This window comes from Plecotus auritus (genome assembly GCF_963455305.1).
Source record: "Plecotus auritus genome assembly, chromosome: 10".
NCBI classification, from domain to species: domain Eukaryota; kingdom Metazoa; phylum Chordata; class Mammalia; order Chiroptera; family Vespertilionidae; genus Plecotus; species Plecotus auritus.
The window spans coordinates 28,309,320-28,324,614 of NC_137785.1; the positions used below are offsets into that span (position 1 = coordinate 28,309,320).

Below are 15,295 nucleotides of genomic sequence, written 5' to 3' on the forward strand. Positions count from 1 at the left end.
TCATGGCAGAGTGAACACACAGAGAAGGGAGATTCTGGGGGCCTGGGAGTCTGCCACAGGCAAGGGAATGTCACAGACCAGACATAGGGGATGCTGGATGCCAAACTCAGAGAGGCCCTTCCTCGTATGGACCCACTCCAGCTCTGTGCCTGAAGGAGTCATGTGGTCCCGTTCGAAGAAGGGCCTCCAAGGATCAGGAACTTCTGAGGTGCTTGGGGGAACTCCACCCCAAGGGTGAATATATTCTATTTCCCTGTTACAAAAGCCTCCTCCTCCTCGCTAACTTGCATAGAGTATGACTGGCTCCCGCTGCACTATATCCTCATTACCCAGCACCCCGCTCGAAGTATAGTACTGCCCAATCAATGTTTGTGGAGTGAATAGAGGGTCCTCCAACTTCAGGCCCTCCCTCCACACCCCCAGTTTTCAGGTAGACAATGCTGCCTGCAGCATTTCATTGCAAGCAGAAGCTAGTGGGTGGCTCTTGGTGGCTCCATCCATCTCCATCAGAGTCCTGAGTCCTTCTGGGGTTTGGGGGGTGGGGAGGAGCTATGAAGCTGCCCAAGGGAGGCGGGGGGTGGGAGGTCAAGTGCCTCAGGAATTCTCACAAGACAGAGCCTCAGACTACTTCTGGAATAGATATCATGGAATAGGCCATAAGTTGGAGACCTACTCATTTCAAAGCTTAACAATAGAATAAAGGCAAGAATCAGCATTAGTGACACCCACTCCAGGGTGCCCTCCTGAATCCTCCCAGGTTGGGTTAGGCACTCCACAGGAACCCATGACTTCTGACACTCATTCCTCCATCCTACAAATAGCCTGTGGAATTCCTGACGTATGCTGTGCTCCCCACTCATCCGTGTAACCCTGAAAACTCAGCACAGTGCCTGGCACATAGTAGATAATCAATAAATGTTTGTTGGTTGGATCTATAAGAAATAATCCTGCCCTAACCGGTTTGGCTCAGTGGATAGAGCATCAGCCTGTGGACTCAAGGGTCCCAGGTTCGATTCTGGTCAAGGGCATGTACCTTGGTTGCGGGCACATCCCCAGTGGAGGGTATGCAGGAGGCGGCTGATCGATGTTTCTCTCTCATCGATATTTCTAACTCTCTCTCCCTCTCCCTTCCTGTCTGTAAAAAATCAATAAAATACATTAAAAAAAAAAAGAAAGAAAGAAAGAAATCCTGAGAACTGGAATATGGCCATCAGTGCCCCTAGCTGGGCTGTCTAGAAAGTCAGTTCTCTGGAACTTATAAGACATGCTGCTAAGCTCCCAGTCTAGCACTCAAAATCCTACCTAGTCGAGAGAAACCAAGATGGCAGCATAAGTAAACACCTAAACTGCTGCCTCGCACAACAATATCAAAACTACAACTAAAAGACAAAATGGACACCATCCAGAACCACAGGAAAGCTGGCTGAGTAGAAATTCTGCAACTAGGAGAAAAGAGGAAAGCACATTAAGACTCAGAGGAGCTACAAAAGGCTGAGGTACGGAGGCTTGCACGCGGAGAGGACTGGCGGCTGTGTGCACGGGCAGCTGAGTGCTCGGCTGGCTTTCTAAAGCGGGAGGGAGAAGGAAACTCCTGACTGCACTGAACTCCAGTCCCGGGCGAGACGCTGGGAAACCAGACTCATTCGGGGGGAATCTGGACTGTCAGGAAAAAGAAAGCACACTGAGACTTGGGAGCTGCGGAAGGCAGAGGTCTGGAGGCATGCGTGCGCAGAGAGGACTGACTGCTGAACGCATGGGAGGCTGAGTACATGGCTGGCTTTCTAAAGCAGGAGGGAGACAGAAGGTCCCGACTGTGTTGAACTGCAGTTCCAGGCAAGATTCTGGGAACCCCGACTCATTTGGGGAGAAACTGGACTGTCTGGCAGTGGGCGAAACTCGAGGGCGGCTTTCTCTCAGAGTTGCTTGCAGCAATTACCGAGGGACACTGAGACCCAGGGGCCTCACAGGGCAGGGCTGACGGGAAACCAAGGCTGTCTGCTCCACCCTGAAACTCCGCCCCATCCAAGCTGAGCACAGAGGCTTTTGCAGTTTTGCAAGTCTTGTCTCATAAGAGTGTCTCCAGCACAGAAGTTCTCCCAGCGTGACACAGCTGATCCTCACAGCCAATTGGCCTGGAGGTCAATTCCTCCCAGTGATACCAACAACAATCAAGACTTAACTACAACAAGGCCAAGCACACAGCCCACAAAGGGGTGCACCAAGAGTGTCCACCTCAGGTAACTGGGGAGGCTGAGCCACTGTGCCCTAGAGGACACCTACCACACAAAGCTACTCTACCAATTCAGGGAAGCAGCGAAAATGCAGAGACAAAGAAACAGATCACAAGTGAAAGAAATGGAGGAAAACAAACAACTGGATATAGAGTTCAAAACCACGGTTATAAGGTTTTTTAAGAATTTCCTAGAAAAGGCCGATAAATTTTTTTTAAATATATTTTATTGATTTTTTACAGAGAGGAAGGGAGAGGGACAGAGAGTTAGAAACATCGATGAGAGAGAAACATCAATCAGCTGCCTCCTGCACACCTCCTACTGGGGATGTGCCCGCAACCAAGGTACGTGCCCTTGACCGGAATCGAACCCGGGACCCTTCAGTCCGCAGGCCGACGCTCTATCCACTGAGCCAAACCGGTTTTGGCAGGCTGATAAATTTAATGAGACCCTGGAGGATATGAAAAAGGACCAACTCGAAATTAAACATACACTGACTGAAATAAAAAAATATTATACAGAGACCTAACAGCAGACTAGAGGATCGCAAGAATCAAGTCAAAGAGCTGAAATACAAAAAAGCAAAAAACTCAACTGGAAAAGCAAAAATAAAAAAGAATCCAAAAATTTGAAGATAGTGTAAGGAGCCTCTGGGACAACCTCAAGCATACCAACATCCGAATTATGGGGGTGCCAGAAGAAAAGAGAGAGCAAGATACTGAAAACCTATTTGAAGAAATAATGACCGAAAACTTCCCCACTTGGTGAAAGAAACAGACTTACAAGTCCAGGAAGCACAGAGAACCCCAAACAAAAGGAATCCAAAGAGGACCACACCAACACACATCATAATTAAAATGCCAAGAGCACAAGACAAAGAGAGAATATTAAAAGCAGCAAGACAAAAACAGTTAATTACCTACAAGGGAGCACCCATATGACTGTCAGCTGATTTCTCAACAGAAACTATGCAGGCCAGATGGGAGTGGCAAGAAATATTCAAAGTGATGAATAGCAAGAACCTACAACCAAGATTACTCTACCCAGCAAAGCTATCATTCAGAATTGAAGGTCAGATAAAGAGCTTCACAGATAAGAAAAAGCTAAAGGAGTTCATCATCACTAAACCAGTATTATATGAAATGCTGAAAGGTATTCTTTAAGAAGAGGAAGAAGAAAAAGGTAAAGATAAAAATTATGAACAACTAATACATGTCTATCAACAAGTGAATCTAAAAATCAAGTGAATAAAAAATCTGATGAACAGAATAAACTGGTGAATATAATAGAATCAGGGGCATAGAAAGGGAGTGGACTGACAATTCTCGGGGGGAAAGGGGTGTGGGAGGTGCAGGAAGAGACTGGACAAAAAGCGTACACCTATGGATGAGGACAGTGCGGGGGAGGTAAGGGCAGAGGGTGGGGTGGGAACCGGGTGGAGGGGAGCTATGGGGGAAAAAAAGAGGAACAATTGTAATAATCTGAACAATAAAGATTAAATTAAAAAAAATAAAAAAATAAAAAGAAATTTAAAAATAAATCCTACCTAGTCTATAACTAAAGGACCACTATGAAAGGAACATATTTAATCTCCTTTTATAATTTTTGTTTTTCCTATAGGCAAATGGACCCACCCCCAACCTACCCAGGAAAAGCGGAGGATTCTCCCTCTGACACCCCAAGGACAAGAGCCCAGGGTGCAGCAGGCCTCTCAAGCCTGGTCTGAAGAAGTCACAGTGTATAATTAGCTAGGTGGTTGTAAGAAAAGGGGTGGCTAGTAGAAGCAGTGTGTGGGTGTCACAGGCCTCTGTGATTGGAAACAGGGAACATGGAGAAAAGAACTTGCGCTGTCCAGACAGAGAGCAAGATGATGGCAGGAGGTGAGTGCCTGGACAGGGAGGCATCCCCATCAAAGGAAGGCGTGGAAGGAAGACTCAAGGATGGGCTAGGGCAGTGGGGGAAGCAGCCAAGCTGCATTCTTAGCTGCCGTACACTTTGTGTGAGGATGAGGTGGCCTGCAAGCTCGGCTTACAGGGAGAGGGGTGAGGGGCAGTTAAGCCTAGGGGATATGCATATTTAAAAGTGGCAATCTCACATTTTTTAGAGCCTAATAAAGGACTCCTATGCCCCAGGCAGATTCGAGGGTGGCCAAATTTGGCCCCATGGAAATAAATTTAGCATTCACCTGCTGAGGCCACGTGGATCCTTTAGAGATGACAGAAAGGATGAGTGCTCTTCTAGAGGCAACTGGAATATTCTACTTTTCATTCAACCATCAGTCATGGAGGGAGTATTATTATGCATTGGACAGGAATGAGCCTGTTCCCATCACCCGGCCATCAGGGGGCAGAAGCTAGCCAACAATATCTGACCCACGGAGCAGGTTCCCACCATTGCTGATTCCTGCTGAGAAACTGGTCTCACTGATTCCGGAACTAAACAAGGCTGAGGAATTCAGTGCTGCCCAATGTGGGCCCTAAATAGTTCCTTGTGGATCTCATGGCTTTTAGGAGGGGCTGGAGTAAGCGGCCTAGGGTACCACTGGGAACTTGGGATGGTACCGTTTAAGGAGAATCTCCCATTCCTCAGTGTACCTGAAAGGAAGGGGACCAAGATGCCAAAGTTCTTATGCAAAATTCCCCTCTTGCTAAAGTGAGCTTAAGTGTGATTCTACTACTTGCAGCTGGAAAAGTACCTACTGGATGACAAAGGAACTGCTAAGGGCTGGCAACACAGTGCTGAGCGAGACAGGTCACACAGAACTTACTGAAAAATACAGCATTCCACAGTGTGGCATTTTTATTTTTATTTATTTTTTAATCCTCACCAGAGGATATGTTTTTATTGATTTTAGAGAGGGGGGAAGAAAGAGAGAGAAACACATTGATATGAGAAACATCGACTGGTTGCCTCTTGCATGCTCCCCCACCAGGAATCGAACCTGCAACCTTTTGGTGTATGGGATGATGCCCCAACAGAGTCACCTGGCCAGGACCACAGTGTGGCATTTTTAAAAAGCACCTGAAACTTACATATGTTATCTAGACAGTACTTATTAAATATCATAGAACAAAGATGGGAAGGAAATATTTCCCAAATTAGGTTAAGCCCTCCCAGTCAACATGATTGCTTTGCATCCTATACCTTTTCTCTATGACACTTACCACAGCTACAATTCACATATATATATGCAGAGTATAACCATCTCTCCCACTAGAATTTAAGTTCCATAAGGGTAAAGATGATGATGTATATTCATATTTTTTGCTGAATTCCCAGCATCAAAGATAGTGCCTTGCCTAGAAAAGCATTTAATAACTAGTGTGAAATGAATAGATAACAATGAATGTCTTTGGTGAATTTTCATGAGATTTTTATTTTCTTCTTTGGCAAAAGCTGTATTTTCCAACTGTTTGGTTTTTTTTAAATATTTTTATTAACTTCAGAGAGGAAGGGAGAGGGACAGAGAGATAGAAACATCAATGATGCGAATCATTGATCAGCTGCCTCCTGCTCGCCCCCCACTGGGGATGGAGCCTGCAACCCAGGCATGTGCCCTTGGCCGGAATGGAACCTGGGACCCCTCAGTCCGCAGGCCGACGCTCTATCCACTAAGCCAAACCGGCCATGGCAACTGTTTGTTTTTTTAAATCTTTATTGTTGAGAGTATTACAAATGTCCCACAAATGTCCCCCTCTTGCCTCCCATTGCCCCCTCCACCTGGGTCCCAGCCCACCCCAGGCCTTCACCACTCTATTGTCTGTATTCATAGGTCATGCATATATGCATATAAGATCTTTGGTTAATCTCTCCCTGCTCCCTCCCCTTCCCTCTGAGATGCCTTAGTCCAGTGGTCGGCAAACTCATTATCAACAGAGCCGCAAACTGTGACTCGTGAGCCACAGTTTGCTGACCACTGCCTTAGTCTGTTCTATGTTTCCATGCCTCTGGTTCTATTTTATTCATCAGTTTATTTTGTCCATTAGATTTCTTGTTCGTTTGACTTTTAAGTTCAGTTGTTGATAAGTATGTATTTATTACCATTTTATTATTGATATTTTGGATCCTCCTCCCCAACCCCCTTCTTCTTCTTCTTCTTCTTCTTCTTCTTCAAGAATACCCCTCAACATTTCATGTAATACTGATTTGGTGGTGATGAACTCCTTCAGCTTTTTCTTGTCTGTGAAGCTCTTTATCTGACCTTCAATTCTAAATGATAGCTTTGTTGGGTAGAGTAATCTTGCTATTCATCACTTTGAATATTTCTTGCTAGAATTATTCCCTTCTGGCCTGCAAAGTTAGTTTTTGTTGAGAAATCAGCTGACAGTCATATGGGCATTTCCTTGTAGGTAACTGACTGCTTTTCTCCTGATGCTTTAAAGATTCTCTTTTTGTCTTTAACTCTTGGCATTTTGATTATGATGTGTCTTGGTGTGGGCCTCTTTGGGTTCCTCCTGTTTGGGATTCTCTGGGCTTCCTAGACTTGTAAGTCTATTTCTTTCACCAGGTAGGGGAAGTTTTCTGTCATTATTTCTTCAAATAGGTTTTCAATATCTCACGCTCTCTCTTCTCCTTCTGGCACCCCCATAATGTGAATGCTGGTACGCTTGCAGTTGTCCCAGAGGCTCCTTACACTATCTTCATATTTTTGGATTCTTTTTTTTTTTTTTTGCTCTTCTGAGTAGGTGTTTTTTGCTACCTCATATTCCAAGTTGTTGATTTGATTCTTGTAATCCTCTATTCTCCTGTTGAATCCTTGTAAATTATTCTTTATTGCAGTTAGTATATGCTTAATTTCTGACTGGTCCTTTTTCATGTCTTTGACTTTCTCACTAAGATCCTTGAAAGTCTTACTAAGTCCACTGAAGCTCCCATTAATTCACTTCAAACTCTCATTAAAATACTTGAATAACCTTATAATCATCGTTTTGAATTCTGTATCCAATAGTTTGCTTGCTTCCATTTCTTTTACTTGTGACATGTTTCTTTGTCTCCGCATGTCAGCTGCTTCCCTGTATTTGTTTCTCTATGTTTCTCTATATTAGGTAGAACTGCTATGTCTCTTGGAATTAGCCTTGTGTAGTAGGTGTCCTGTAGGGCCCAGTGGCTCAGTTTCCCCAGTCACCTGAGCTGGGCACTCTAGGTAGGCCCATGTGTGCACAGTCTTGTAGTTGAGCCTTGACTGCCATTTCTGTTTTTAAAAAATATTTTTAAAATACATTTTTATTTCAGAGAAGAAAGGAGAGGGAGAGAGAGACAGAAACATCAATGATGAGAGAGAATCATCGATAGGCTGCATCCTGCATGCCACTGGGGATAGAGCTCACAACCTGAGCATGGGCCTTGACCAGGAATCAAACCATGACCTCCTGATTCATGGGTCAACACTCAATCACTGAGCCACACTGGCTGGATTCTCCAACTGTTTAGTTTTTTTCAAATATGTTTTTATTGATTTCACAGAGAGGAAGGGAGAAAGAGAGAGAGATAGAAACATCAAGGATAAGAGAGACTCATTAATTGGCTGCCTCCTGCACCCTCCTCCCCCGACTAGGGATTGAGCTCGGAAATCCAGGCATGTGCCCTAACCAGGAATCGAACCAGTGATTTCCTGGTTCATGGGTGGATGCTCAACCACTGAGCCATACTGAAGAGCTCTCTAACTGTTTTTATAATGAACTTTATGACTTCTAAAATCCAGAATAAGCCCTAGCTGGTTTAGTTCAGTGGATAGAGTGTTGGCCTGTGGACTGAAGGGTCCTAGGTTGGATTCCAGTCAAGGGCACATCCCCGGGTTGTGGGCTCAATCCCCAGTAGAGGACGTGTAGGAGGCAGTCGATTAATGATTCTCTTTCATCATTGATGTTTCTCTCTCTCTCTCCCTCTCCCTTCCTCTCTGAAATTATTAAAGATATATTAAAAAATAAAAATCAGCCCTAGCTGGTTTGGCTCAATGGATAGAGCGTCAGCCTGCGGACTGAAGGGTCCCAGGTTCGATTCTGGCCAAGGGCACATGCCTGTGTTGTGGGCTTGATCCCCAGTAGGGGGCGTGCAGGAGGCAGCCAATCAATGATTCTCTCTCATCATTAATGTTTCTATCTTTCTCTCCCTCTCCCTTCCTCTCTAAAATCAATAAAATATATTTAAAAAAAAAAAAATAAAATAAAAATAAGCCCTAGCCAGTGTGGCTCAGTGGAAAGAGCATTGGCCTGAGGACTGAAGGGTCCCAGGTTCGATTCTGGTCAAGGGTACATGCCTGGGTTGCAGGCTAAATTCCCAGTGTGGGGCATGCTGGAGGCAGCTGCTCTCATTGTTGATGTTTCTATCTTTCTCGCCTTCACTCTTCCTTTCTGAAATTATATATATGTATATAATAAAAATTAAAAAACAAACAAACTCTGGATAAAATGTATGAATCACAAAACCAATCATAAAAATCGGAAGGGACTACAAGAAATCAGGCTTTTGATGGCACAGGAGTGGACTGGGTGGTGTGAAAGTCAGTTCCAATTTTCCAGAGGGCAGCTGAGAACCTGACATCATTGTGCTAAAGTGACTCCTCCTTTGGTTCAAATCCACAGCCTCCTGACATACCTGAGTAAAATCACACCCCCTGGCAAGAAAAGCGGGAACATAGTATGAGAAGAGGACAACACACAGAAAGAAGACTCCTCAAGCACAGGATGGCACAGAGGCGCCCACACACTGTGTCCCGCTGTGTTGTGTAAGATAACCTCAGAACTGGACAGACCTGCAGCGTGAGGCCTGCCTTCTCGCCAGGCAACAAGGCCCCACAGACAGGCTATATAGTCTCTCTTACACACTTCCCTCATTCCTGTTACCTGGCTGCCCGTGAAGGCGTTTGAGGTTGTGGCCCCTATTATAAACATTCCTTCACTGTAGGAAACACCTTTGAAAGTGACATGGGAATGTGTTCACAGGTTCTCTTATTCTATAGGAGTGAGCGCCCACCTCACACCAGGACTCATGAAGCCCTGAGAAGGAATGTCATTTCTGTCCTCGATAGCCCTCACGGTCAACATGGAAATAAAAGAACAAGAGATGAACACCATGAGACCTGTGTCAACATGGGCTGAGAGTGCAGAGAAAAGATCACACCCTGGGTTGGTACTCATTCCATACCGAGTAGTCTGGGGCTTGTATACTGAGTAGGTTTGTAGCTGATTCCCTCTAAACTTAACCGAAGTCTACGATATTTCTGGCCTCGCCAGCACTGCTTGACCCACAGTTAATGGAAAAGGGCAACCCTCAGGGTTGATGCACTTACTATGCCATGAAGTTGGGCCACCTTGTTGCACAAGTCAGGACGCCACTTTTGAAGGGCCAGGTAGAAAGGATTTTTCAGGAGATCTTCATCATAAAGAGCCATATGGACTTCAGATGGGGCAAAGCGAGACTCCTGGGACAGGGAGGAAAAGGCAGTAAATGACCACCGTCGGATTCATAAACACATGCAAGTCTGGATCTGGCAATTTCTAAAAATGATCCCTGACACGTAGTACTCTACACACCTAACACTAAAGCAGGAAATGTCAAAGATAACCCATCAATTCTAGGATGACGTTTTTTCACTGGTTAAATGTATAAATTATGTTCAGGAAATTAAACTCCAAGTCATTGCAAATGTGAAAATGGCTCTTTTTAGAACTTCCTACATGACTAAAATTATGACACTTTAAAGATATGCGTGTATTTTTAATGAAATATTTTAAGCATACAGAAAAGTAAAAACATAAACTACCACCCAGAATTACCAATTCTTAACACTTTGCCATATTTGCCTCAGACTTTCTTTTAAGAAAGAGTCTATCAGAACAGACTGGAACCCCCGCTGTGCCCGTCCTGATCCCATTCTCTCCTCCCCTTCCAGAAGCAACCATGATCCTGGAGTTGTATATCATTCCTGTTTACATTATTATTCCTTTAACACTTATACATTCATAAATAAACTAGAATATTGTTTTATGTGGCTCAAAATTTACATAAATGGCATCACAGTATAAGTATTCTGGAACATACACTTTTCAATCAACATTACATTTGCAAGTTCTATCCATGCTGATCCACACAGCTCTCATTCATTCAGATTTCTGTATAGTATCTTTAAGAAAACATGACACAATTTATTTATCTAATATCCTATATTTAAGTTGTTTCTACATTTCCATTGTTACAAACAATGCTGGAATGAACACTCTGTACCAGAGTACACATCTAGGAATGTCCCAAGGAGGCACTACAGGGCGGATACACCTGCACCATCACCAGATGCTGGCAAGGCCTTGTGCTCAGGATTTATAGTTCTTTATATATCTGGATACTAAAAAATGCTGCAAATATCTTCTCTCAATCTGCAACTGTCTTTTCATTTTTTTCAAATGGGTGTTTTCAGATATCAAAGTGTTTGATTTTTTTTTATTAAAAAAATTTTTTTTTTGTTAATCCTCACCCAAGGATATTTTTCCATTGATTTTTAGAGAGAGTGGAAGGGAGGGAGACAGAGAGAGAAACATCTATGTGAGAGAGACACACTGATTGGTTGCCTCCTGCACGTGCCCTGACCAGGGCTGGGGATCAAGGTACATGCCCTTGACTGGAATCGAACCTGGGACCCTTTAGTGTGTGGGCCAACACTCCATCTACTGAGCTAAAGGCATCAAAGTGTTTGATTTCTTTTCTTTTTTTTTAATTGGCAGCGGGAAGGGCACCAGGTATCTGACTGGTGGGGTCAGACCAAACCTGGGTTCAGCAACCTCAGTACTTGGGTTCTGGCTAGGAAAGAATTCAGAGCAAGACCCAAACTGTAAGAGAACATTTATTTGGTAAATTACAGAGGTAGAAGTAGCTCATAGAAGAAATTGGTTTAGAAAACGAGTTATTGGGATAAAGGAAGGGCCCTTGGAGTTTGGGAGTGGGTAAAGTGCCTAGGGGAGGCAGAGGGGTGGGGAAGGGGGGTGGGAAAGGCACTAGCTTCTCTCTGGAGGGAGAACACCACCGAAGTGTTTGATTTTAATGTAGTTGAACTTGTCAATCTTTGCCTTAACAGTCAGAGCTTTTTGGATTTTAGGGAATCCTATAATCTGGCATGTCTCTTTGCAAAGCGACTTAACCATTCACCCAATCAGAAAGTGGTGTCTACTTCCTCACCCCTTGAGTCTGACTCAGCCCATGAATTGCTTTAACCAACTAACAGACAGAATTGATACTCTGTGATTTCTGAGTGTTGACCTCAACAGGCCTTGCAGAGTCCACTGTCATTCTCTTGGTGCCACGAGTCTACCATGCTATGAAGAAGCCCATGGGATGAAAGACCATCAAATAAGACAGAAGCCCAGGTGGTCCAGAGAGCACAGCCATCCCACCAGCTGAAGAACCACCTGCCACCCCACAGAACAGTAGGAAGTAATAAACTGTGGCAGTTTTAAGCTACTAAGTTTTGGGCTGATCTGTTATGCAGCAAAGGCTATCCCTGAAACCACATCCTTTCCAACACCAAGGCCATAAAAATAGTCCCTATAATTTCTAAGAATCTTTAAAACATTTTCATTTTTAGGTGTTTTTTTATATTTATACTAATGGCCCAGTGCACAAAATTCATGCACTTGAGGGGGGGGGAGAGATCCCCCAGCCTGGTCTGTGTCCTGTCATAGTGCAGGAGCCCCGCAATCCATCGCCCCAAAGAGGTAGGCCCTGCCCACCCGTCCGGGGCTCCTGATGGATTGCCCCAAAGAGGTAGGCCGGAGCTAGGCGTCCCAACTCCACGGCATGTGGAGCCGTGGGACCCTTAGGCCTTGCCACATGGAGGTCTCCGCCGGGCCCCAGACCTCCTGGTGATGGATTGTGACAGCGTGACGCAAGTTCCTGCCCACCCGTGCCTGCTGTGCACGCAGTCTGCTGATTGGTCATTACATGTGAGGACGTCCCAACCATTAGCATATTAGCTCTTTATTATACAGATGTTATAAATCAGACATCTGATTTAATTTTTTTCCATAAAGCAAATTGTCAGTCTGTTTGGGATGCTATGACAGAATACCATAGACTAAGTGGCTTAAACAAAAAATTTATTTCTCACAGCTTTGGAGGCTAGGAAGTCTAAAATCAAAGTGCCAACAGATTTGGTTCTTGGTGAGGGCCCACTTCCTGGATTGTAGACCTTCTCACTGTATTCTCACATGATGGAGAGAGAGTACTCCTGTCTCTTTCTCTTTTTATAAGGGCATTCATTCCATAATGACGGCCTTACTCTTATATCCTTACCTAACACTATTTAGATCCCAATGTCCCACCTCTAAATACCATATTAAGGATAGGGCTTCAACATATAAATGGGTGTGTGTGTGTGGACAGATGACATAACAATAAGCCAATTGTGTGTTTTTTTAATGTTTTTATTTTATTTATTTTTAGAGAGAGAGGAAAAGACAGAGAGAAACATCGATGTGAGAGTGTAATAGCGATCGGCTGCCTCCTGCACACTCCCTATGAGGGATCAAGCGTGCAATCTGGGCTTTCAGTGCACAGGACAATGCCTAACCAACTGAGCCACATCAGCCAGGCCCCATCATTGTTTTTTAAATAGTCTCTCCCTTTCACATGGCTGATAATGCTGTTTTTGCCATACTCCAAGTTCCCATACATGTTTGGTCTGTTTCTAGGCTCTATTCTGTTTCAATGATCCAGACCAGTGCTGTCCAACAGATGTATGCAGGAAATATAATAACATACATATTATGCATAGTTACATATGTAATTTAAAATTTTCTAGTAGCCACATAAAGAAAAAGGGGAACTTAATTTTAAAAATATATTTTATTTATCCTAATATGTTCAAAATATTACATTTTTAACATGTGATCAATATTTTAAAGTTATTAAAGACATATTTTACATTATTTTTTTACTCCTACTAAGTCTTCAAATCTGGTGTGTATTTTACGTTTATAGCACTTCTCAGTTCATACTAGCCACATGTGCTTAATAGCTATTATATTGGACAGAGCAGGGCCACATTATGTTATGACTACAGCTTTACAATCTGCCTTGATATCTCATAGAGAAAGGCCTCCCTCCTTGTTCTCCAAAATTGTCTGGTTATTCCCAATTCTTTGCAATGTCACACGAATTAGAATCAGCTTACCAATTCCATGAAAAATCCTGTTGGGATTTTTATTGAAGCTACTGAATTTGAGGACAAGAGAGTCAACATCTTTATAATAATCTTATTATCCATGAACATGGTATGGTATGTCTTTCCATGTACATCTTCTTCTATGTCCTACAATTAACTTTTCTCTATAAAGACCATATATATTCCAGCCAGTGTGGCTCGGTGGTTGAGCACTGACCTATGAACCAGGAGGTCAGAGTTAGATTCCCGGTCAGGGCACATGCCAGATTACATGCTTGATCCTCAGTAGGGGGCATGCAGGAGGCAACCGATCAATGATTCTCTCTCATCATTGATGTTTCTCTCTCTCTCTCCCTTTCCCTTCCTCTCTGAAATAAAAATATTATAAAAAATATCATATATAACTTTTATTAATGTTATTTCTATATCCTGTATAAATTTGTTCCTTTTATGAATGGAGTCTCCATTGTCCCTGGTTTGCAGTTTTTACTGAGTTCTCAGAGAGGAATATGAAAAATGGGCACAGAAAAGGAGTCAGAGTTCTAGCCATGTCACTGTACTTCTCAAGTCTCCATCTCACTCTGTGCAATGGAGAATACAAATATCTTTCTTATAGGATTTCCATTTACATTCCTCCCTCATCACTTTTGCCATACTGCATACCAATGTACCACCACTTACTGCTAGCCCACATGGTCCCTTTGTGAGAAGTAAAAAGGGATACCAGGGCACATGGCTTGATAAACAGCTGACAGGCTACATATCAGCCCGTTTCCCACAGCGCCCCTCTCCCAAGCAGAGCAACTTTGCAATAAATAACCTGCACATTGTACACTATAGATCTATTGTTAATGTTTGACATTTTCCTTTAAAAATCTTCTACTCCCGCCGAAACCGGTTTGGCTCAGTGGATAGAGCGTCGGCCTGCGGACTGAAAGGTCCCGGGTTCGATTCCGGTCGAGGGCATGTACCTTGGTTGCGGGCACATCCCCAGTGGGAGGTGTGCAGGAGGCAGCTGGTCGATGTTTCTCTCTCATCGATGTTTCTAGCTCTCTGTCCCTCTCCCTTCCTCTCTGTGAAATATCAATAAAATATATATAAAAAAAAATCTTCTACTCCCTTTTAAAAACTTATTTAATTAAAATTTATTTTAAAAGAATATTATACTTAAATGAAAAAAAATCAGTATCAAATCCCATAAAAAGAAGATAATCTTAAAATTAAAAGTTATAAGAACAATTCACACTATTTAAAACCTTGCTAGATACTATTGCCTGCCAAAGGTTCTGAGCTTGAGCCTGTGGCTTCTTCATGAAAAAGAAAAAATTAGCCCTAGCTGGTTTGGTTCAGTGGATAGAGCGTCGGCCTGTGGACTGAAGGGTCCCGGGTTCAATCCTGGTCAAGGGCGTGTACCTTGGTTGCAGGCTTGATCTGGGCATGTGTGGGGGGCAACCAACCAATCGATGTGTCTCTCTTACATGTTTCTCTCTGTCTCTCCCCAAAACTCAATGGAAAAATATCCATGGGTGAGGATTAACGAAAATAAAAAAAGAAAACCAGCAACTATTAAGGAGCACCAAGTAAATTTATCCTTGATATAATCAGATGAATGAAATATGAGTGAAAACTAAATTACTTTCTTACTATGTAACAATATTCCAATATGCTTCCTTGGGAAAACACCAGAACAGTATGCATAAGTATATTATGAATTCTTTCCCTTATAGTTAATGATAAAAATAGCCACCATTTGAGAACATCTTTGGTCCAGGCACTGTGTAACTTCTATACATCCTCATCCCATTTTAATACTCCTGACAACTATGGGTAATTAATAATAACTAATACAATAACCATAAGTATCATTAGCCCAATGGCACAGATGAAGAAACTGAGGCTCAGATGGCTAACT

General features: G+C 43.3%; 1 protein-coding gene across 1 annotated transcript in view; it reads right to left on the bottom strand.

The window, feature by feature from the left end:
• Window positions 1-15,295, bottom strand: part of ANKRD27 (ankyrin repeat domain 27) — a 71,752-nt gene that overhangs the window by 51,663 nt on the left and 4,794 nt on the right. Inside the window, 1 exon segment of the mRNA XM_080645911.1 lies at window positions 9,520-9,651. Within this exon segment, the coding sequence (XP_080502037.1) occupies window positions 9,520-9,621 (102 nt within the window). The 5' untranslated portion in view covers window positions 9,622-9,651.